This window comes from Zootoca vivipara, chromosome 13 (assembly GCF_963506605.1).
Source record: "Zootoca vivipara chromosome 13, rZooViv1.1, whole genome shotgun sequence".
NCBI lineage: Eukaryota > Metazoa > Chordata > Lepidosauria > Squamata > Lacertidae > Zootoca > Zootoca vivipara.
The window spans coordinates 21,353,083-21,377,494 of NC_083288.1; the positions used below are offsets into that span (position 1 = coordinate 21,353,083).

The following is a 24,412-nucleotide window of genomic DNA, read 5'->3' on the forward strand; positions in this document are numbered from 1 at the left end:
GAGAGAGCACATATGGAGTGCTATGGACAGGCCCTTGCTACAGTTACCCAGAACTATGAAATAACCTCCCTGTAGAAGTATAACAATTTAAGCATGGCCAAGCTTAACAGAAAATACTTTTGGAGACTGAGGATGGATGTTGCTGCAGATATTGCTGCTTTTCTGCTGGGATTTCAGTGTTTTTGTTTTTGTTTTAAGAAGTCTTTGCTCATTTATGTTCTTATACTATTGTTAAGCAAACTCAAGTACCGGTATAGCTATGAGTCAGAAAATCATTGAAGGACATCCCTCTAGCAAGGTACCACAACCACCAGTTTGGCTCAGACCGCTGATGTCCAAAGATTGTCTTTGCTAAATGAGTTCAGCAGAGCAGCTTGACCCTCACATTACATTCAGTGAACTGGTCATCCTATTCCACATCAATTCCAAATTTAAAGGTGCGCTTACCAACTACCCACACTTACTGTGAAGTCCCTTAACACTGCACCACGTAAAACTTAAGCCAATGCTTATGGAAGTGTATTTTGGAGGTGGAGGCTCCATGCTCAAATACCTCATTTTGCCTTTATGGTAAATGTGGTTCCCAGGGGGCGCCTGAGGTTCAGTGTGATACTTCCAAGTTCCCCACTTCCCAAAGCACAAATAAGTTGTCGGCATTTACCCTATGAGCCCAGTCGCGCAGGCTACAACCCCATCAGTATGATCTTCATCTGTGGCAATATGGTCAATGAACGACAAGATGAATTCTACTCTGGGCTGCACCAGCATCACATCCGCTGAAAAGAAAGCACCATTTAGTTTTAATGGCTGGCTGCACAGCTATTTTCTGCTTGCCGATATTTAAACTTAAATTTTAGCACCCAGATCCATCACAGACAACCTATGGTCCAAATGAAACCCATAATACTCCCCCCTCCCCTCCCCTCCCCAACACACACACACACACACACACACACACACACACTTCACTCGCGACTGCTGGCTCCAAGAACAATATTTCTTTTAAGTGACTACACACACACCATGTTAAGTGGCTAGCACTTGGATGGTGAGCATCCAAGTTTGCTGCTATTTCGGTCAACATGGAGTAGCCTTCCTTCTTGAAAGCCCAAGGGGGTTGGGAGCTGGGGGCACTGTCATACAGTGGTTCCGCTCCTTCCTCCTGGGCCGTGTTCAGAAAGTGGTGGTGGGGGATGAGTGTTCAGACCCCTGGGCTCTCACTTGTGGGGTGCCTCAGGGCTCTGTCCTCTCCCCCATGCTTTTTAACATCTACATGCAGCCGCTCGGAGAGATCATCAGGGGGTTTGGGCTGGGTGTTCATCAGTATGCGGATGATACCCAGCTCTACCTCTCTTTCAAATCAGAACCAGTGAAGGCAGTGAAGGTCCTGTGTGAGTGCCTGGAGGCGGTTGGAGGATGGATGGCGGCTAACAGACTGAGGTTGAATCCTGAGAAGACAGAAGTACTGTTTGTGGGGGACAGGAGGTGTGGAGGATTCCCTGGTTCTGAATGGGGTAACTGTGCCACTGAAGGACCAGGTGCGCAGCCTGGGAGTCATTCTGGACTCACAGCTGTCCATGGAGGCGCAAGTTAATTCTGTGTCCAGGGCAGCTGTCTATCAGCTCCACCTGGTACGCAGGCTGAGACCCTACCTGCCTGCGGACTGTCTCGCCAGAGTGGTACATGCTCTAGTTATCTCTCGCTTGGACTACTGCAATGCGCTCTACGTGGGGCTACCTTTGAAGGTGACCCGGAAACTACAACTAATCCAGAATGCGGCAGCTAGACTGGTGACTGGGAGCAGCCGCCGAGACCACATAACACCGGTCTTGAAAGATCTACATTGGCTCCCAGTACGTTTCCGAGCACAATTCAAAGTGTTGGTGCTGACCTTTAAAGCCCTAAATGGCCTCGGTCCAGTATACCTGAAGGAGCGTCTCCACCTCCATCCTTTTGCCCGGACAGTGAGGTCCAGCACCGAGGGCCTTCTGGCGGTTCCCTCGTTGCGAGAAGCCAAGTTGCAGGGAACTAGGCAGAGGGCCTTCTCGGTAGTGGCACCCGCCCTGTGGAACGCCCTCCCATCAGATGTCAAAGAGAAAAACAACTACCAGACTTTTAGAAGACACCTGAAGGCAGCCCTGTTTAGGGAGGCTTTTAATGTTTAATAGATTACTGTGTTTTATTTTTCTGTTGGAAGCCGCCCAGAGTGGCTGGGGAAACCCAGCCAGATGGGCGGGGTATGAATAAATTATTATTATTATTATTATTATTATTATCATCATCATTATTATTGCAGCCACAGAACGTAGCAGTCAATGGTCCCAGCGCACAGCAACTAGGAGACACAGGTGAGTGACCCAAGGCAACAGATCTCAGGGTAGGATTGCCTCTTCTGCAGCCCTTCATTGTGTAATATTTAAGACTAACGGCTTCGTAAGAACAATGGAACGTAGCCCTTTGAAGATACAAGGTGATGAGAAACTAGCCCAAAGGTCATCTGTTAACTGTCCAACTTTCAGATCTCCTGGTCAGCTTTTCCATTCATAAAAACATATTCAACAGCCTACTCACAGGTGTGGCGATTAACACAATATACTACAACTCCTCTGAGATAAGAACAAGGCAATTTAGAGATTTGGACAGGGTGTCTTCTCACCCATATTACACTTCACAAGAGCCACGTGCAAGTTGGTTAAATTAAAGATGTTGAAATTGTTCGCTGAACTTTAAATACTCACGATGCACATTCTCTTGATCTCCTTTCAGCCCTTGGATGATTCCTGTGTAGGCTTCAAGACAGCCCTCTCGCAGTTCATTCAGGTAATCCACCATGTCATAGTCAGACTAAGGCAAAAAAGCACAGCAGCAATCAGTCTGGGGTGGATATGACAGTGCAACACATCTGCACAGCAGCCCAGGTTTCCAGGCCTTACCTTATCAACTTGGGCTTGAGAAGCCTGTTGTAGGGTATTTAGTACAACTTCTAAGTATTTCTTAAATTCCCCTCCAATTGCAAGAACAATGTCACCAAACACCGAGAGAATCTGGGGCTTCACCGATCGATGCACATTTTCGTTCTGTAAGGACAAGGAGCTATTTTATTCATGGCATGGGTGAAAACCTTCAGCAATTATATTAAGTGTGAAAACATTTTGCATCTCTATTATACTCTATCCTGAAAGTACTGAAAGCTTATTTCAGTTTTAACCAAGCAACCTTGTTAAGATTGTTTGTATGTTTACTCAGAAATAAGTTGGGGTTCAATGGGACTAAGCGCCCCCCCCCCGGGAAGAGTACATAGGATTGTGATCCTGAGCTGCAGAAGAGGCAGATTTATTTATTTTTAATTTACCAAGCTGCATTAACTTTTGTGAAAAGAAAAAAAGCAACCTAGCCAAACTTAATGTTTACACCTGTTAAGTCTTCCAGCATATTAGGGATTACTATTTATAAGCTATTTTTTTCTCATTTCTAGATGATTTCTGCCAGCCTCCTTGTTCAAACAGCTAACTAGGAGGAGGCACTCACCCCCAAGTTTTCTAAAAGCAGCTGCATAACTTCGTCACAAAAAGGCAGGATGTTGGACTGCAGAGCCCGGCACAAGTCACCCACAAGGCCCACTGCAGCCAAACAGACCTGTGGAGAGAAGAGAAAGGCATTACACCCACCCAATCCGTGAGTCACTTTCACCCCCCTCTAGTGCTGATCATTATACCCATGCCCTATTAAAATGGCTAAATAAAGCCAGCAAGGCAGGCAACGGCTCAAGTGTGACGCGCCTGGAAGAGTCATAGCTTTTGCTGTTTTATGCAGAGTTACAAGGAGCGGGAAGGAGGCAAGCTGGTTTGCTGGCTGGAAAGAAGCAATACTTGGGAAACAGCTTCCCATCGGCTTGTACTGCCAAATACTTGCTAGGAGCAATGCCCTTCTCTGAAATCTCAACACCAAACTGAATTACCAGTGAGCTACATTCATCTATCAAATAAACCCTCTAGTCAAATCAGTTTCCAATTTGCCATATCCCATCCCTTTCCCTTAACCTAGCAAATATTTCCAAGACTTTGGAACTTGATGCCCCTACAGAGTGCTCTACGAATCCAGCAACTTCTAAGCAGGTATCTCTGTTTGCAGTACCCTATACTGAATTTTAAACCATATTTGTATCAATTTATGCTTAAGCTTTCAATCTGGACATGCAGCACTATGGGAGCTCTCAGGAATGCACCTCCTATCCAGTAGCTGTGGATGGTGCAGGGGGATCTGCAATATCAGGTTCGCCTCCTGTGCTCATTCTCTAAATATGGTCCCTGAAAACTATCCAAAGTTTTCCTGGCATATTCCAATTAATTTTAATTTAGAGTATTATCATGGAAATGTAGCATTCAGACAAGCTGATGATTATTATGATCTCTTTACAGGTAGGTAGCCGTGTTGGTCTGAGTTGAAGCAAAATAAAAAAATTCCCTCAGTAGCACCTTAAAGACCAACTAAGTTTTTATTTTGGTATGAGCTTTCGTGTGCATGCACACTTCTTCAGATACACTAGAAACAGAAGTGGGAATGGGTGATGGGCTGATGGGAGTGGTAAACCTGTAGATGGCTGATAACGGCTGCTGATGGCTGCAATTAGTCCTGGGCACCTCAGCCCTTGCTTCCCCCCCCCCAGGACTAATTGCAGCCATCAGCAGCCGTTATCAGCCATCTACAGGTTTACCACTCCCATCAGCCCATCACCCATTCCCACCCACCCCCACCACCTTCTGTATATATATATAGGGTCTGACACTTCTGTTTCTAGTGTATCTGAAGAAGTGTGCATGCACACGAAAGCTCATACCAAAATAAAAACTTAGTTGGTCTTTAAGGTGCTACTGAAAGAATTTTTTATTTTATTATGATCTCTGTGTGGCTTTATATTATTATTACAGATCTAAAGGGGGGGGGAGTCTTTTCGTCTTCCCTAGTAACACAGAGGTTGTTGGACTACAGCTCCCATCAGCTGGGGGATACAGGGCCTTGTCATCTAGCCCTGTCTGGAGGGCCACAGGATAGCCAGCTGCTGTGGTACTATAATAAAGTGTCTTTGCCTGCCCACCACACTACCAATAATTTTGCACCTTTGCTAATCCAGGGTTCGATTTCAAAGTAAGTGCGCTCCTATGGCATGCAATTTTTGACTTGGACTAATAAGCTAATATCATGTAGCAGGACTGTGCTCCCGATGAGAAGCTGTTGCTTTCTATGGCCGTTGATTCCTCTTCTGAGCTTTAGCACTATTTAAAACGCACAGAAGCCCATAGAATCTTTTCACCAAATTATACCCTGGGGCCCTCTAGAGCATTGGTGAGGAGCTGCACATAATTGGCAGTAGGATTCCAAGGCAAGTGGAATCAGCAAGGAAGAGCAATTGGGAAAGAGAAAAAGTTTCTATAGCCTCAGGATTATATTGTTAAAACAAGCAACCTGTTCAGGTAACATCTGCTTATTGTTCTGATCAGTAACTGTTTGTTCACCTCTTCCATGCACCTGAAATTACTGCCTGAACTTCTTGCTGGTCTAGATAATGCTACCTAGATGCTACTGAGTAAAACATCTCAGCTCCACACATTTCATTCCCTCTTGCTCTCTAAAAGTAACTCCCCACCATACTCTTATTGGAGCAAGCAGGTTTTCTGAAGCCTAATTGTGGCATGGGGTACAAATGAGTTTCCAAATGAGACAACACCTGACTCCCCACCCCTTTTCCTAGGGCAGCCTCTGTGTTCCAAATCTCACACCATGCAGGCCAACTAAACTCAAGAAAACCAAAAAGTTATGTGAGTGAAGAGCCTTACCTGGTATTCAGCGTAGTTCTTCAACCCAATGCTCAGGAAAGGTTTGAAGGCATCCATGTACTTGAGAAATTCTCCTCCCAAAACTATGGAGAAGGTGGGGGGGGGGAGACAAGAAACAGTCAGGGCATCTAAAATTAAGGCCCTGAAGACCACAATCTCCACGTTTGCCCTCTACATGTTGCTAGACTACAGCTCTCATCATCCCTGACCATTGGCCATGTTTGCTGGGAATGAGGAGAACCAAATCCAACAGCACCTGTGAGCCACAGGCCCCCAGCCTCTGATATACTGAATCCACATGTCAATAAAGCACACAGATTGTTGTTAATGTTACAGAGAATTGAGGCTACTTTGAAAGGCTAAGCTAAAGCAGCTGCACCATCTGGTATGACAGATATTGCATCTATACTTACCTGGATGGCATATCTACTTTTACAGTAGCTAAAATCTGCTGGTCTAAAAAGAGCCCCATAAGACTTCCCCCTCCACCCAGTCCTCCTCCTCTCTGCTGACAAGAGAACTAAGGATGAGAACTGATTCAAGGTCACACCGAGGCTTGCTGCAGATGGCAAGCACACTGCCCAATCCTAAGATGAGGAAACTGGGAGCCAGCGCGTCACAGGCTTGTGTGCTTCTCTCCTGGGCACATGGTCATTCCACTATCCCTTTGCATCTCAGAAATAACTGCTGAGCATCACATCCAAAACACAGTTGGAAACTGCTTTGGTGCCAGCTGTGTGAACAGAAGTGTCAATGGGGACTTCTAGACATAACTAGTTTCCATACAAAAAGGAGGAAATGAAAAAGAGGCCCCTGCTAGTCCACAGGTTGTGTTAGTGCCCCAAGCTGAGTGAGATTTGAACCCAGGTGTTTTATTCCCAGAGCCCACATCTAACCCACCTAGGTTTCTTATTTATGCGTACACTATTTCTTGTTCTTTTTCAGCTATCTCCAAAAGACAAACGAACAGCCACAGCAACAATGCTCTTAAAAAAAAAAGCTTTCAAATGTAGTATAAAAGGCACACAAAAGGACAATCAACTGTTGCAGTCTAAACTTTAGGATGAATCATTTCTCATCTACCATGTGGTTATTAGAAGTGTCAGAAAGGAGGAGGAATGGTGGTGAGGGCTCGCTGTGATCTACTCAATACTTAATATGATTGGATCTACTCTTCAGTATGCAACAAATCAAGCATCAGGAAGCCACTCAATGATAGAATAAAGGTTGGGCATTACAGATACCAACCTCTTCTAAAACAAATTCGTTATTCATCTCAAGCTAGTTTAAAGCTATTACTTCACTTTTGACAGTGTGCATCAAAATGTTATCCTGCTCTTCAGGTTATCAGGGTGGCATAATCACTGGAAAAGCTTTCTGAACAGGTAACTGTCTAATAAAACTCTCCACACCTCAAACAGCGATAGGGCAATTTTATGCATGTCTGCTCAGAATCCAATCTCACAGTATTCAATTGAACTTACTCCCAGGCAACCAAGGAAAGAACAATGGCAAGAAAAACTGATGAACTATGTGGAGCTGGCAAAGTTAACATACAAATTGCAGCAGAAGGACAATTGCGACTTCAAGGAAGAATGGGAACTTTTTACAAATCATTTAAAAAGACAGCGAAAGGATTTGGACTCCTTGGCAGGTTTTGAATAAAGACCCACAAATTTATTAGTAGAACAGATGATAAGGTAAGGTAAGGTAAGGTAATGTACAATTTTACAATGTACAATTTTACGACATGAAGAACAATATGTATAAACAAACCAGAGAGGGAGCTGAGGGAAGTCCTTGGAGGGTGGGAGAGGGATGGATGGGAGGGAATAAAAGGGGTGTGTGTAATTGGGTATATTGATTGGTAAATTGTTTTGTTAAATTTGTTTTAATTAAAATAATTTTTAAAAGAAAAAAAGAACTTACTCCCAGGCAGCTGTGTAAAAGCATTGCAGCTTTAGCTACATTTTCCATAGGAGCATCCCTTATAAGCTTTGTTAGTATGGGGCAAGGAGCTTTAAGAAATACACAGCATTATGTATTAAATTAAATGGCAGGTCTTGTTTTTTCTTGAGTCATAACTGCTGTGTTCTATTTTGCCGTTAGCCATGTGAATAGAAAAAACAAAACAGAAGTCAAGATAGAGGTCTGCCTCTCTCCGTAAGGAATATGTGAAGTCATAAAAGGTAGCTCCCAACAAAGGACAAAAAAAGCTGCAGAGGAGAACTTAGCAGCATGTGGAAGGTGATAAACTTGTGTTTGACCTTGTTTCTAGAATTCCAAGGCACCTCCAAAGCTCAGAATGTCTGCAAATTAGCTACACAGGCTTCCTCAGATACAGAAGAAAGGTGGAAGGCTGATACCTGCGATAGAAGTGCCGAGGTCCTCCAAAGTAGCAAAAACTCACTTTGCTTCCAAACAGCTCTGAAGTCTAGCACAGTCAGAGATGAGACCCTGCAGCCCCCACCTCTGCACAAGGGAAGCATTGGCAGTAGCCACAAACTGGCTGGCTGCCAAATAGTGAGGCCCTAAAACTAAGTCCTATTATGCAATTACTATATACTAAAGCAGCAGGCAAACTTGACTACACCACCCCAGATGTCACTAAAAGGTGAATGTTTTGCTTAATCGCTTCCTGAAAAGAACCATTTTATCCCCTCCCTACAAGTTCTATTCTGCCTTAACAGAGATCCCACGCTCCACATCCATTATTTCATATTGTCCTCATTCTCACCAGAAGTTTACTTTTTTCCAAGCAAACACTTCCTTCTCTTAATAAAAGATGGTATAGGCAGGAAAGAAGTTCCACAACACCAGGCTATTGACTACTACAGCTTGATGGTCCAGGCAGCAATCCAACCAATTAAAGTACCACTGATTCCTGGAACAGCCTCCAGCAGTTCTCTCCATGACCATGGCTCACCCATTCTCCACTTTCCTACCGCAAATATAGCGAGAAATGCCATACGTGAAATTGGTTTTTGGAGCATTACATCAGCATTCTGAGAGCTTCAAGGCCATCAAACATGCGCCTGCAGACCTTGGTTTATATACTTAAGAATCACTCCCTCCAAGACCCCCCTGTACAGAATAAAGCACTGACCTTCTACCAAGGTGCTGACAGCCATGAGGGCATCTTCTTGGACACCTCCTGACCCTGCTGTGCTTTGGAACATCCTCAAGAGAGATGCCATCACCACATCTGAGATCTGCAAAGCATCTTGGTGCTGCACTTTACGAAGGACATTCTGGGATTTCGGTGAGAAAAGGAGAACTTAGACAGAGTCTCTCAGATCAGATTTTCTCCCCAGATGTCAGCCTCCCCCTCCAACTCTATATACACCCCCACACCCAGAGGTGAACACCCATGAACTCTGCAGATTGAGCTACTGTATGTGTAAAAATTTAAATATATTTAAAATTCAATTTACATGCGACTCTCTATCTGAAGATTCCAGGGCAGTGTTCAACATCAAAAACATATTTTACATAGCATAACAATAAAATACAATAAAACAATTGTAGAAGAATTAATAACAACAGGTCGTGTCCACCCCCCCAAAAAAAATCCCATTTAAAAGGCCATAGATTGTTAAATGGATGAAGGCCTGGGTTAAGTGGGATGTTTTTGCTTGGCACGTAAAGACATGCAATGATGGAACCAAGTGAGCCACTCTGGGGAGAGCATTCCACATATGGGGAGCCACCACAGAAAAGGCCTGTAATGATGAGGATCCAGTTTCCAGAGTTTTCAAACTGGTACTTTGCTCTTTCTTCACTGTAGACGCTTTCTCTGGGCAATTCATTTTAGACTGGGAGTAGGTCCTGGCTGGCTTATATCTGACCTTAAAATACAACTCTGCAGCAGGAAGAATGATGGGAAATGTGCTAGCTTTAATAGGTCGCCCCTATTGTGGTGCTCTCTAGATGTTGCTGGACCCCAACTCCCAGCAACCCCAGCAATCTGGCCAATGGTGAGGATGATGGAAGCTGTAGTCCAGAAACATCTGGAGGGCACCATGTCAGTACCCTCCTGTATTAATCTCTTACTGCCTCACCATCTTTCCTTAAGACACCCCTTCAAATAAGTGATGAGCTGATATTTGGACAAGGGGGATTCCCCCCCCAAAGAAACATACTGTGTTCCATACCCCCCGTTAAACTATTTCTAGGCAGCATTCTTATTCACAACTTCAAAAGAAAAAAATATGACGTTTGAGTTACAGAAGTATTCCTGGAGACACCTGTGAAAAACCTCAACTCACATCTGTTTTCCCTTGATCTCTCCTCACTAGCCCTCATGCCAAGTACTTTTGCATGTCCTCACGCTGCATATAAATTTAAGAACAAGTTTTTACCTGTAAAGTGGCACACAGCAAAGACTGCAGATCATTGAACTGGATTCTATCAGACGTGCTCTGGATATGGGACTGAAAAGAAGATATATATCCAGGTGTCATAATTAGGAATAGCACAGCGCATCAATAATTCTATAACCAGAACAAACTCTGGCCTCTTATGATTATGTTAGGTGAAAGCCTATGTTTACATGGACATACTGTACTGTGGTTAGAGGGATAAACATTTAAATCAGGGCAAAATAACTTGAATCAACCAATCAATCATTTTGTATGCTGCCTTTCCAAAGTTAAAATAATTCTCAAGGCAGCTTAGAACATATGCATACTTGGGAATCCCATTAATGGTAGCAAGTGGTGCTTATATTCCAGTTTTTGTACATATTAAGCCCCCTCCTTCAAAACTTATAAGTGAACTTTGCAGGAAATGATAGAAAGCATGCAAAAAGACACAAAGAACTACCTCCACTATCACTGCAAAGTTATAACTACTCCATTCAGCACTACTCATTTGTTGGGGCACACATCAACACTTTTTTGCCATCCAGCTAACCTCCATTTGGAGCACTTGCTGTAGCCGTTCCATAATGACTAAAGTTGTCTTCTGAACAGCAGGGTAACAGTCCTTGGCACTGTTTTTCACTATTTCCATCAGAGCTTCATAAGCAGCACTCCTTAGGTTATTCTGGTGTCCATCAGGCCTGAAGAAGAAAGAAAAGATTGTTTTTAACCACCTAAAGAACACAATTCAAGTTAAATGCTAACCATCATGGCAAGATTTAACTTTTGTCCACCTCTCTACTGGCATAACTGAAATGTGGATAGCAACACCATTAAAGGCAGATCAAACTGAAAGCGATGGGAAGAACCAAGCAGGCAACAGATGTGGTTAATTGGGCAGTATAAAACTATGAATGAGTTCAGGTGTTGCAGAGTTCTTTCAGTCAGGGTGAGAAAAAAAACAGGGTTCCTTATAGATCTTCAACCTCTGGTCATGGTCAATCTCTCCTTTGCCGTGAGGGTATCTTAGGAAAGAGGGGATCTTCCTGTTGGCACAGGTACCAGTGCCTGGCAGGGGTGGCCAGAGTGCTCATATCCTCACTTCTACAATCCCACAACAACAGAGCTCTTTCAGAAAGTAGCCACAGTCAACTCAGCCAATTATTTTTTGAAGTATAAAGCATGATCATAGCTCAATTCAGAAATAGACTGAAGGCCCATAAAGTACTTTCAGGTTGCAGGGTGTGATGAGAATGGCAGTTCAAAAACATATGGAGAGCACAAAGTTGGCAAAAGCTGCTGTACATTGCATAAATGGGCAGGACAATGTATTTTATAAGACCATATTCAGGGGTAGATACGCACAGGATCTCCATCTGGCATACAATGAAAGGTTGCCAAGTCTGAGACAGTGCACAGCCAGCTAAATAAATGCTTTGACTTGCTTTAGTTTATATGATTTTGCAGTCCAATTTTGCTCTAGTAATTAAGAGAAGTTAGCTACCTTTCCTCTCTGCCTGAAGTAAAGTTCCCTTTTGGAACTGTGACATTATAAAACTCAAGCTTCAAGTCGCCTATGCCTAGGGTTGGTCACACCCTATGCTAAGAAAACAACAGCATTCTGTATCAGGGTATCCCATTTTCTATGATGAGAGAAATGGAATTTTGCAACCTGCACAATCATACATGTTAAGCAAACATGCATGATTTCATACAATTCTGCATACAGTATTTTATTATTTTACACAAAACCCTGCTACTTCTGCTAGTCATATTAAGGGCAAAGAGCTTAAGAAACTTAAGTCACTCTGAATTCTGAAATTTTGAATACACTGTGCACATGGCTTTGTGCATATCTTTGCAACAGTGTGCATTTTGTGTGTGTGTGTGTGTGAACACCAACTTCTTTTTAGGAAGCTGCATTCTGTGCTTTTCCTGCACTCAAATGGATGCATGCGGTTCAACCTCTATTGAAGTTTACTGATATTTTGCCTAAACCAGGTTTTACTAGGGCTACCTTCTCAACAGAAATATCTTAAGAGTTTGAAGCTAACTACAGAAGGGCAACGGCTCACAGGCTACAGGCTTCTTTACCTGTCAGTGGTCTCTAATAGTTTCTGAACTATTAGTTCAAATGATGAGGATAAGCAATACGTTGCAGGCTCCTCCTGATCATCAGCCACGTCAGCAGCTTCATAAGCAGCTTCTGCCAAACTAGAGAAAGCCTGAAAGACAGCAGATGTCAACAGCTTAGAAAGGAGAACACTGTTTCAGGAAAGCAATGTCCCACTAGCAATCGTTTTCATCCCCATGATATAAAATCAAATTCCCTCATCCCCATGATATAAAATCAAATTAAAACAGCACTGTCACCACAACTTAGAATCAGCACAAGTTCTAAGTGGTTTCCTGCCCCACTGGCTGAACCAGGTGTGCATTGTACAAAACCTAAACACAAAGTCACTTCCCAATATTGGACCAATAAAAGCAACACAACCCCACCACTTTGACTCCGCACAGCTGCTGCTCCCCAAACACTAGTTGTGGTTTTCTTCTGATGAATCCAAACTGCCAAGTCTCACCACAGAAAAAGGATTCTGTCTTACCCAGCATACATTGGAGGCCACTCTAGGCTCTGCACCCAAGCCTTCAATTAGACACTGCAACAGCGGAGCGAGGTAAATATCGTTTATGGCTGCTTCTGGGAGCAGCTCGCAGATCCGACCCACAGTCCATGCAGTTGTATCTCTTACTACTACACTGGGGTCCTTCATTAATTCTATTAGGGTAGGCATAGCCTGGAAGAGAAATGGATAATTAAGAAGTCAATACCCTTTATTTTATATTCATATGCCTTTTAGATAGTTGGAAGGGACATTCTTTCTGATCTTGGGGGTGGGGTCAGGGAACAAGCTGTTCTTCTCTGGCCAATAGCTAATCTTGCCATGGTATTCTCTTTGGGGAGGGAGATAAAACGACCCCATGGCTCTTGCCCCTCTGGCTGGTGAAACACCAGTGTACTATTCCCTCATTTCTACAGTCCCGGGGCAACAAACTTTACAACCTTTTCTATCAAAAGTCCATACAGTATTTCCTACGGCTGTGCCTGCTCAGACATGACTCATGATCTACACAGAAATGCACACAATGTTTAGCTTATTCATGTTCCTTAGGGCCTTTTGACTTTTGTAGAAAGAAGGCACACCTGGTTATTAAAGGGAATCTGAAGCAAATTGTCTTGTTGCTGTTTGTTGACGTCTTGTTTGTTGACTTCTCATATACAAGAGCCAATGTCTATTGAATTGCTATGCTCAGATTCTTTTCTATTATGCCACCTGTGACAAAATGGGTTTGGCTTATATTGCTATGATTTGGTCTTTTATGGGTTATTTCAGAATGCATTTGTCATATTATTGTTTCATTGTAATAAAATGCTTTTTTAAAAAAGCGCACACATTTTTACAGGTGACCAAGGACCACATATGGTGACCAAGGACCACATACAGTGAGATCTTTTTTAATCAAAACTAAACAACTGGACAAATGGACAAGCCAATACCAATACTACGTATGCCCTCGTGGCTCCAAAGTTCAAATACCCCCCACGACTACTACATCTTACCTGAATAACAAGGGGTTTGAGCTGGTTGGGCTCTGGTCCTTCCAAAATGCATCCAAATGCCATGACAGCAGCATCTCTATATCGCCAATCTGGGTTTTTTATGTGTTCTTTGATGAAGGGCAGAACATGTGGGACAATGTCATCTTCACAACAAGTGGCCAGGAGCATGAGGCAGACCCCAGCAGCTTTGCAGGGGTTCCAGTCATCGTCATCGTCATTCTCATCCTAAGGTCAAAGAGACAACACCCAAATCAATCTCTGCTAGACTACATAAGCAAGGCATGACATTTTTGAAACTAGTAGGTAGAACTGAGAATCCAGGCCAAAGCAAACTACAGTTGTACCTTGGCTCTCAAACGCCTTGGTACTCGGACGTTTTGGCTCCCAAACGCCGCAAACCCGGAAGTGAGTGTTCCGGTTTGCAAACATTCTTTGAAACCCGAATGTCCGACGGGGCTTCCGCGGCTCCCGATTGGCTGCAGGAGCTTCCTTCAGCCAATCAGAAGCCGTGCTTGGGTTTCCGAACGTTTTGGAAGTCGAACAGATTCTGTTCAACTTCCAAGGTACGGCTGTATACGGAGTCAATTTCACAAAGCAAAAAAAATAAAAATAAAAAAGTTAGTTACCACACACATGAAGCAATGCGCCATCACGTGTCAATTGAACGCCTGTAGATCAGTTATTGCCTGTAGTTTAAGGTATAACACTGCACTACAAATGGTTATCTCTAGTTTTTCTTTTCTTTTAAAGTATTTTTGGGTCCAGCAATATCCTCTTAAGGAGGAGATAAGCCCCGTCTCCTTCAAAGCTAATAGCACCTCCTGCTCTTAGGAAAGTTCGGTCTCAGCATTATAGGTCATCGCATCACTTTAGTCAGAGTGGTGCATGGTTTCTCATCATGGACCGAAGGCTGTTTCCAGAAACTGGAAAGCTACTTTATAAACAGAGCATTCTTGTGGTAACTGCTCTATAGAATACAAGAAATATTTTTAATACTATGGAGAGGCTTAATTTGAACCAAAAAGACCCATTGCCTCCTGAATCTCCCATTTTGCAGTTTTTAATTAAAAACCCAGATGTAACAGCTTAATATAAAAGAGTAGCATATACTAAGGGACAGCTTCAGGTTGACAAAACCAAAGTATTGCTTATGTGCTTTCTAGAAATACAAGCTTCTGAGAAGCGGAAGACACCTCCGGGTCCAGCCCTGAGCAGAGTGTTCCTTCAAAGAACCTGCCTCCTATTGGAGTGGAGAGTACTCAAGAGTTCTGAGCCTCTATATGGCAACAAGTAGAGGGGGTGGCACATTGCTGATGAGTAAAGTGAATGCAGTCTCACCACAGACCAAAGACTGCCATGGGTAGTTCAAAGACCTTGTACAATAGCAAGTCATAGGAAAAGACAGTCCACTGTAGAATGGGGCACATTATTTTGTTAAGACCACGCTATTATTTTCAGTGGAGCAGGATATATTCCAGTGCTGTTCCTTCAAACTTGCAAGAACTGCTGCCACAGGCCCTTAGCCACACTAACAGTGCACAGTGACACGGGCATACCCATCACTTACCTGTTTGGTCAGTGTCTGCGTGAGAATTGGGACAAGATACTGGAGGGCACCCTTGGCATAGAATTTGCTGGTATGCTCCGGTGGTCTTCCTTGCTCTGCTGCCTAAAAACAAAATCCACACCGATTTCCATTAGTTTCAATCATCCATTGGAAACTGGCTTGCTTAATAGAAACTTTAAATACCACCTGGGCTCTCTGAAGATCACCTAAGCCCAGTTCACATATCATATTAAACTATTGTTTGCAACTAAGAAAACCTGCTACACATCCCCCTTGCAAAAAAAACCAAGCCAGAGTCTGGATTGCCATGTTGTCTGGACATGGGCTTACCGTTTTCGCTGAACAAGTGGTAAGTCAAGACCAAATCTTGGTTGCTGCTTGTAGTTTGGAAGGTAACTTATGATCTGGCCATGCCCTATAGATAGCCTATTCTGGCCAGAAGTCATTGTCCGTGTTAACGTGATCCTAGGAAAATCACTAAAAATCTCAAGATGCTCATACTACATTCAATTATATTCCACTGCTACGGACCTTGATGGAGGGGCAATGTAATAGGACTTTGTATATCCTCTTGGTGGTTAAAAGTGTGACCAGCAATGGAAAATGCTCAGGGGTCAGAAGACTTATTTACACCTGTAGCATATGAAAAAGCTGTCTTTACCGGGTGACACAGAGATACCAAACACCCAGACATCTGGATCTGCACCCTGAAATATTTGTGTGCAGTATATTCCTAGTAAAAAGGTAAAGGGGCCCCTGACCATTAGGTCCAGTCATGTCCCGACTCTGGGGTTGCGGCACTCATCTCGCATTATTGGCCGAGGGAGCCGGTGTTTGTCCGCAGACAGCTTCCGGGTCATGTGGCCAGCATGACAAAGCTGCTTCTGGGGAAGCAGAGCAGCACACGGAAACGCCGTTTACCTTCCCGCCGGAGCGGTCCCTATTTACCTACTTGCACTTTGATGTGCTTTCGAACTGCTAGGTGGGCAGGAGCTGGGACCAAGCAACGGGAGCTCACCCCATTGCAGGGATTTGAACCGCCGACCTTCTGATCAGCAAGCCCTAGACTCTGTGGTTTAACCCACAGCGCCACCTGGGTCCTAGTAGGCACTACCAAAGCCTACCCCTCCCTTTTTTCCCTCCCTCTCCCCCCCCCAAACCTCCTTCCCCCTGTAAGTATTGTTCTGTTTGTATTTGCAGGCAGCAACCCATCTGTGCTGGGGTAACATTCTTGACCTCTGGGCGCTTTGGCAGGGCAAACATAAGCCCACCTTGCCTCCTTTTCCGGCCACTTCCAGTTGCTGCAATGCGCCATCACGTGTCAATTGGACGCCTGTAGATCAGTTATTGCCTGTAGTTTAAGGTATAACACTGCACTACAAATGGTTATCTTTATTTTTTCTTTTCTTTTAAAGTATTTTTGGGTCCAGCAATATCCTCTTAAGGAGGAGATAAGCCCCGTCTCCTTCAAAGCTAATAGCACCTCCTGCTCTTAGGAAAGTTCGGTCTCAGCATTATAGGTCATCGCATCACTTTAGTCAGAGTGGTGCATGGTTTCTCATCATGGACCGAAGGCTGTTACAGAAAGTTAGAACTGTCACCCCCTGATCACTCACCTCTGATGCCTCAATAGCAAGGTCCATTTCTTCATCACAGACATTTGACCAGAACTCAATTCCTTGTAGAGCTACCTCATCAATGTCACTTTTCATAGCTTCAATTGTGATCTTTGGAGAGAAAGAGAGAAGGCATTTGAGATCATTGTTCCTGCTTTACTAAGACAATAGCAAGACAAGTATTTTTGGGTCCAGCAATATCCTCTTAAGGAGGAGATATGCCCCGTCTCCTTCAAAGCTAATAGCACCTCCTGCTCTTAGGAAAGTTCGGTCTCAGCATTATAGGTCATCGCATCACTTTAGTCAGAGTGGTGCATGGTTTCTCATCATGGACCAAAGGCTGTTACAGAAAGTTAGAACGGTTACCCCCTGATCACTCACCTCTGATGCCTCAATAGCAAGGTCCATTTCTTCATCACAGACATTTAACCAGAACTGAATTCCTTGTAGAGCTACCTCATCAATGTCACTTTTCATTTGAGATCATTGTTCCTGCTTTACTAAGACAATGCACCTACACTTCCGTTCTTGATTCTCAGGCTTGAATACTCACAGCAAAAAGTGCAGGACCCATGTACGTCTCCATGTACTGATAATAGAGGGACATAATCTTCACCAAGTTCTGTAAGGCAGCTACTCGCACCTAAAAGCAAATAAAAAGACAGGGCCCATTACCTCTATGGATGCTTTGTGGAAGCAAAAATAGCTTATTGTGGAACATGGATCCCCCCAAAAAATCTGCAGTTCATACTGCATTAGTCGACCAAGCCGCAATTCATGGTCTGCTTCCCAATTCTAAATGGGGAAAAAAACTACTGGGAGACTGGAACAAAAGGAGGAATGTAAAGCATTTTGCACATTGTGCCAGAGAAATAGCCTTCCTATGGTATTTTTAATACAGTAAATGTCATAGTAATGAAAGATGTGAGCCTTCCTAGCTATGAAAAATAACAATTGAAGTAGACCATTGTATCACTACAGTGCATTAAAAGCAGCAATGCCACAAGCTTTGCCATTTTGCCAGGACTCTTCTCTTCTGAAAAGGCTTGGTAGAAAGGCAACCTGCCTTACACTAAAGCACCCATTCTTATGGAATGCCTACACGGCCAAGCTCTTTAAATGCTCGTTTTCTATCATTTTTCAAGACACGATTACTTTGTCACAACCCAGAATGATTTCCCACAAGACTGCTTTGTCACAACAACAGGGAAGAACGTTGCCGCAGGGCATCGCTTCAAAATGTCTGTGTGAATCAAACTTGGTTATGGACAATTAAGTACAATAATTTGCCAAGCAACAATTTAACACGTTGAGGATTTGATGCATTGAATCTCTTGGTAAGCTAGTGATCCTGCCAAGTGGTAAGGAGAAATTGATGACTCCCGATTTCCTCCTCCAGACTTCCAACCAGCTGCAGAATTCACTGTTTGGCAGGAAGGATGCTACAATGTAACAACCACTTGATAACCTATGTGTGCAACCTTTTGGAAGCTGCCTTAAAGATGACTTGATCAAGTAAACAATTAACAACGCTAGCAGGATTGACTTAATAAGACTTGTAAAGATGAAAATTCTACCTTTTTACATATTCTTTAAAAAAATTGTAATCGGAAATGATGAAACGTAATCAGGAAGAAGTACAAATGCGATGACAAAATAAAAATTAAAGTAACCATGTGATGGGAGGGGAGTCGATTAGCTCATATGAGCAAAAATAATGTGAAAATGAAGATATGTTTAAATATTGTAAAACGAAAACTTAATACAGTAAATATTAGATATATAAAAAATAAATAAAGATGACTTGATCAAGTATAGTTTATTTTGTTCCCATGGTGAATTATCAGATGTATTCACCTTATATTTCATAATAACGCTGCAGACAAAGCACCAAAAAGCTTTCACCAAAGCCAAGGAGTCTTGTGCTAGTGCTCAACGCAGCACATCCCCTCCAGTGGCCTCTTGGAACCAGCAGGGTTGAAGCCTGCATAATTATGGGGCCACATGACCTCAGTATCCACAGTCTGTTAGGACCATCACCATAACTGAAGTTACGAGAATAGACAAAGGTTCACAATCAGACCCATTCCCAGTAGACAGGCAATCGTGGTAATGAGGTAGCCACATATACTCAGGAGAGATCCAACTGCAAAACCCAACACCACAGTTCACAAGAGGTATGAACCAATGACTTATTAGCTGCCAGAGCTGAAAATGGAAGCATGATCCAGATTACCTGCCACTGCCAAAAACAGCTACACTGCTATTCCATCTACTTACCAGCTTCTAAGCAGCATCTGGCTGTCACAGCTGGAAAGAGAATGCTGGGCTAGACAGACCTAGGATAGCAACTCACAAGCATCACCTCTGCAGGTGCAGATCATGTTTGCTTGCAACTGAAACCAGGCTCTGCAGCCCTAGTATTATACTTGACTCATTTGTGTTCCTCTCCCCAATGTTCAATTACGTTGCTAAATTGCATTGCTTCTTGCTGGCAAAAATGTCCCCTCTTAAAGTCCCCTCAGCTAAAACTGTGTGGCCCATGCTCTGGCCATCTCCTTCCTTTACTATATAGCATACTGTATTCTTCTTCTTTGACCTGCCTGCATCAACCCTCCCACCTCTACCCAAAACGCCACTGCTGATATCATTCATTTCTCCCAATGCTCAGACCACATCAAGCTCCTCCTCAAATCTCTCCAAGCCTTTTAACCCGCATCTCCAACTGCACCCTAGCTTAAGGATGCACAATGGGATTTGCTCACATTAATACTTTGCCTACCCAGATGTCCTTTCCCCATTCTTTAGTTGTCTGCCCCACTGTCAATTTAGATTGCAAGTTCTTTGGGGACAGATACATGCCTTTTGTTTTGTGTACACAATTCTAAAGCACCACATATATTGATTCTCTTGAATAAAGAAACAGTTAAAAACAGGATTATTTAAAGACATTTCTCATACTCGTTTTGGAGAAAGAAGTATGCTCTGACTAGTTCCATATACCAGAACGAGTGCTAGAAACTGAGATATGAAAGCTAGGAGCTAAATGGCACCTTAAACCTAGGTTATGGGCACAACAACGTAGTGTCTAGGCGCGCTTTTTTTTATAACAAGAATACTGAGTTGAAAATGAATGAACGGCAGCTAAAATATTATGTTCATTTTTCACATGATGTAGTCCTTCCCCTGCCCGCCCCTCTAATATTCTTAAGAGGGTCTCTTCTCCAGTGGGGAGTGGAAGTGGGGATGTGGGGAAGTAGCTGAAAACAGTCCTCCTTTCCTTCCACCCTGCAGTTTTAATCTGAAATCTTAGGCGTGGTACTGCGCCTAGAGCTCAGAAACTGTTCACACTAATGAAAATCTCCGTCGCAAAATGCACCTAGAACAATGGGAGTTTCGAAAACTGACTACTATCAATTACTATTGACAACAGTTTAGGACTTAACTTACCCTTGTATCCGGACACTGTGTTGCTTCACAGACTACTTGCATAATAAAGTGCCTTTCAGACTGGAAATAGAGAGAAGAGAGAAACACAGATGATTAGGACTGGAAGTGTCAAAGCTTCCTGGCAATAAAGTATTTTGTTTCCAAAATACAACAGTGTACTAAAAAACTGACAATTTCAGTTTTTCTTGCCAGCTGTGGTTCTCAATATACGGGCAACCCGCCAGTGAAGCATGGACAATGATCAGAAAAGGCTCAAACTCTAGCGTGCTTGGGGCATAAATTAGTGTCTCCTCCTACCGACAGCTTTGACAAACAGGTCAGCCACTATTGTCACCTACAAGCAATCGGCTTATACAAAAAGAAAGCTGAGGGTATCATGATCAAATATATTTTGACTTGTGTTCATTTAAGTCAAGGACCAAATTTTTAAAAAACTGCAGGATATAAAGCAAATCAGGGTATCATAACTCTGCTTTCCACGTGAAAAGGTAGGCTCTGACATTCGGCCGCTCTGGTTTCTTTTCTCAGTAATTATTTGAGTTTTTTAATGTAATAGGCTGGAAATAAGTTTTTTTTAACTAAGACTTGTTAAAAACAGGACTTCTCATTTTCACAAAATAGAAAAGGGTTAGACTGCTAAGTACCAACTGACTCTGCAAGATTTTTTAAAAACCCTGATTGTCTTCCCAGAACACTGCAGTTATTTCAATTTTTTAAAGCAGCTAATTAAGTAGTTGAATTCTTTATATTTACATTTTCTGGTAAATTTAGATACCAAAAGGTAAGGAAGATTACTTCAGCAATTATTTCTCGGGTGTAGAAAACTGAAATAAATGATTTGCACCCATTCGGAGAGGTTCCATCGTTCTTTCCAAAAGCCTCTACATTGAAGAGGCAAGGATTACAGATCTCCATTTAGGCTACATGAGAGCTTCCTTCCTTGCCTCAGCCAATTAAAAGAAGAAAAAAAAACCTAAGACCTGGGGCCCTGCAATCACCATTCCAGAGACTGCTTTAATGGTTTCCAAAGGCTGAAGGGCAGGGGTGACATTGCCTGTACTGACTGATAAAAAAGCTGGTCTGCACTACTTTGCCAAAAATGCTAAAACATAGCTCTTGCCCAAAAGACACCGGCAATGCTTGAGAAATAGTTACGCAGCAAATTCAGACAAAGGAATTCATCCACAGGCAGTATCACACCCCAAGATGGAGAAGAACTCACAAACTAGGCGTCAGAGCATAGACTGCTTAGGAAGCAAATTGCAGGCCCTGCATACCCAAGAGACTGCTTCGCTCCCTATGTACTGAAGTGATCTCCATCAAGGACATGGAAGGAGGTGCTAGCTTACAAGCTGCAAAACTCTTTTACGGAGTTCCTAGAGTGCCTCTGGTAGCATATCAGTTAAAATTCACAGGATTATTTGAGAGTTACAATTTTAGTTGATTTAGTATTCACTCTTCACCATTGCAATAGGATTGTGCTTCTCACAACCGGCTGCTAACACACAAATCCAAGTCTCAGCAGAAATGGGAATGCATCAAAACTCAGAGTGGTGCATGGTTTCTCATCACGGACCATGGATTTATTTCTCATGTCCCATTAGTTTCCCTCTTCAGCCACACTCACTCTCTACCACACTAACATTTGTCCACTTACCTCTTTGTCAAAATTTGCTTTGGTGAATTCCAAAGAGTTAAGGAGTGCATTGGTAGCCGCTAGCTTCACATTATTACTTGGCTCTTCTTTCCTCATGCCCTGGATAATGGCTGTCAATATCTCATTAGACTTGTCCTGAAGCTGTTCTGGATCCTAAAAACAGGAATCAAAGCAAGCAAGAAATGTCAAGAGGAGATTCTTTGCCGGATCACAACCAGGATGGAGGTGTCTCGCAGAACAGCTAAGCACCCAATTCACTTCAGAGCTCTAACCTACAGTGACAGATATTCCATGCAAGTACAGAATAAATGCATGCTTTGTTCTCCGTAACAAATGTATCTAGTTACTTTGGGTCAGCAGCATGCCTGATCTTGTAGGGAACACAAGTGAAAGTCCTCAAACATTTAGGTTCCCAGAGCACAGCATTTTTTCCTTGAAGAACAGTGGTGCAGCAGAGGAAAAGGAACAAGAAGAAATTTGTGGCAATAGGACCAGTGCAACAGTAGGCATGGTGGAGATGGAAGTGAAGCAGGAAAAAAGAAATGAGACACACACCCCAGCAGTCTTCCCTCTGTTGGCACACACTCACATCTCCACACACTTTCTGAAAGAGCTTTCCTTCATGAAATTGTAGTACACAGATACCATGTTCTACAGATTAGTTTATAACTTGGTGTGACAAAGTGGCAGGCACACAACGTAACTGACTTGGGGGATGAGCCCACTAAGTGGAAGTTCAGATTCAAATATTAAGCCACTAAGAGCAGAGGAGCAGAGCAGGTACAGGAAGAAAAGCAGAAGATTTTAGCACTTACAATATCTTGACAAATGTAGCCAATGGCCTCCAATGTCGACTCTTTCATATGTTCTGTGCTGTGCTGATTTGTAACATTGGCTACCAGCTGTGGAATAAGTTCAGGCCACTGATTCATGGGGATCTCTGCACAGGCGATGCCAGCAACGCACTGTGATGCCGAGCTGGGCCTGTAGGTTTCTGTACCCAAGGTCTGCAAAACCTGTAAGGAGAAGGGAAAGGAACAAGAGATGAGGACGTCACACTTGGAATACTGTTGTACAAGGATAGAGGGACTTTCAATTCTATTACAAGATCACACAGATCTTTGGGCATGGGACTTTCAATTTTATTATAGGATCCCAGAGGTCACCGTAAGAAATCTCTTTGACTTGGGAATAAACAGGAAGAGAAAAGTAAACTGAGAAGCAAGGTCTCAAAACACAGGTGTAGATGCATGATCTGCATTCACTATAGAATAACAGGGTGTTTGAACAAACACAACTGGGAAGAAGAGCAAAAATGCTGTATTTTTACGTACATAATTCTTGACTTCTCGACGAGCATTGGCATCGATTGCAAGCCATCTCTGCTGGTGCTGGGCCTTAACATCAGGGTCTTTAGATGTCAGAGAGTTCTTGATCTGCAAACCAGCTGCGACTCTGGCAACCTGGCTGTTCCCTGGGTTTGCCAGCACTCTGGACAGTTCCACAAGGAAAGTGGGCTGGCCAAAAAAAGAGAGGTAAATACAATTCAGTAACTGAAGCTAGCTTGCATCCTTCCCTTGAGTGAAGAAGTAGTCACGCCTAAACTCTAACCTTTGCATGAATCTGACAGCATTTACAGTTGAATTTAAGGGTCAAAAACTAGAATGGAAGAATCTTACCTTTCCAAGCTGAAAGTACATACACACCTCAATATGTAATATCATACATGTTTAGTCCTCCTTATTAGTGATTTATATAACTGTGAAACAAATAGTGCAAGCAACCTCTGGTTACTCCTACCTTACAGATTAAGAACTGACACATAGCAACCTGCTGAAAGTCAGTCAATGATTCCATGCTCAAGCTCATACAGTATTTGAAAACATCTCTCAAGTGTCATACTCTATTGCACGGAAATTTATTTTCTGATCTCACCATTGCTGAGATAGTATGTATGACCACTGCAGCTCAAGCTATTCTGCTGCCTCAAGCAGAGCCAAAATGGAACAATCCTCATTTCACTCCACCCTAGTAGGGCCAACATTTTAAGGCAGCTTGTTACAGCATTCAGACACTGCTGTCTATCCCACTTCATGATACCACCTGAAACAAGTTGCTACATTCTGCTATATGGCAGGATCATCCCAATTCCAGTCCTCTCCTTGAGTTGCTAAGCAGATTCTTTTAGGACTACTAAAACTCAACCCAAATATGCAGAATTTACTACAAGGTTGTGCAATAGGATTCTAACAGGGTTGCAGGAGGAGGTGGGCACGAGCTGTTTACATCAGGGATGGGGAAGTGG

The 24,412-nt window shown here is 43.1% G+C and overlaps 1 protein-coding gene across 1 annotated transcript in view; it reads right to left on the reverse strand.

The window, feature by feature from the left end:
• KPNB1 (karyopherin subunit beta 1) overlaps positions 1-24,412 on the reverse strand; it is a 34,076-nt gene that overhangs the window by 2,789 nt on the left and 6,875 nt on the right. Inside the window, exons 3-20 of the mRNA XM_035134979.2 lie at positions 23,442-23,624; positions 22,923-23,123; positions 22,108-22,260; positions 20,451-20,510; positions 17,554-17,643; positions 17,001-17,111; positions 15,385-15,486; positions 13,818-14,042; positions 12,802-12,993; positions 12,290-12,420; positions 10,749-10,896; positions 10,196-10,267; positions 8,941-9,085; positions 5,835-5,917; positions 3,529-3,636; positions 2,934-3,077; positions 2,739-2,844; positions 662-776 (exon numbers count right to left, since the gene is read on the reverse strand). Of these exons, the coding sequence (XP_034990870.1) occupies positions 662-776; positions 2,739-2,844; positions 2,934-3,077; positions 3,529-3,636; positions 5,835-5,917; positions 8,941-9,085; positions 10,196-10,267; positions 10,749-10,896; positions 12,290-12,420; positions 12,802-12,993; positions 13,818-14,042; positions 15,385-15,486; positions 17,001-17,111; positions 17,554-17,643; positions 20,451-20,510; positions 22,108-22,260; positions 22,923-23,123; positions 23,442-23,624 (2,369 nt within the window). The remainder of the gene's footprint in view (positions 1-661; positions 777-2,738; positions 2,845-2,933; positions 3,078-3,528; positions 3,637-5,834; positions 5,918-8,940; positions 9,086-10,195; positions 10,268-10,748; positions 10,897-12,289; positions 12,421-12,801; positions 12,994-13,817; positions 14,043-15,384; positions 15,487-17,000; positions 17,112-17,553; positions 17,644-20,450; positions 20,511-22,107; positions 22,261-22,922; positions 23,124-23,441; positions 23,625-24,412) is intronic.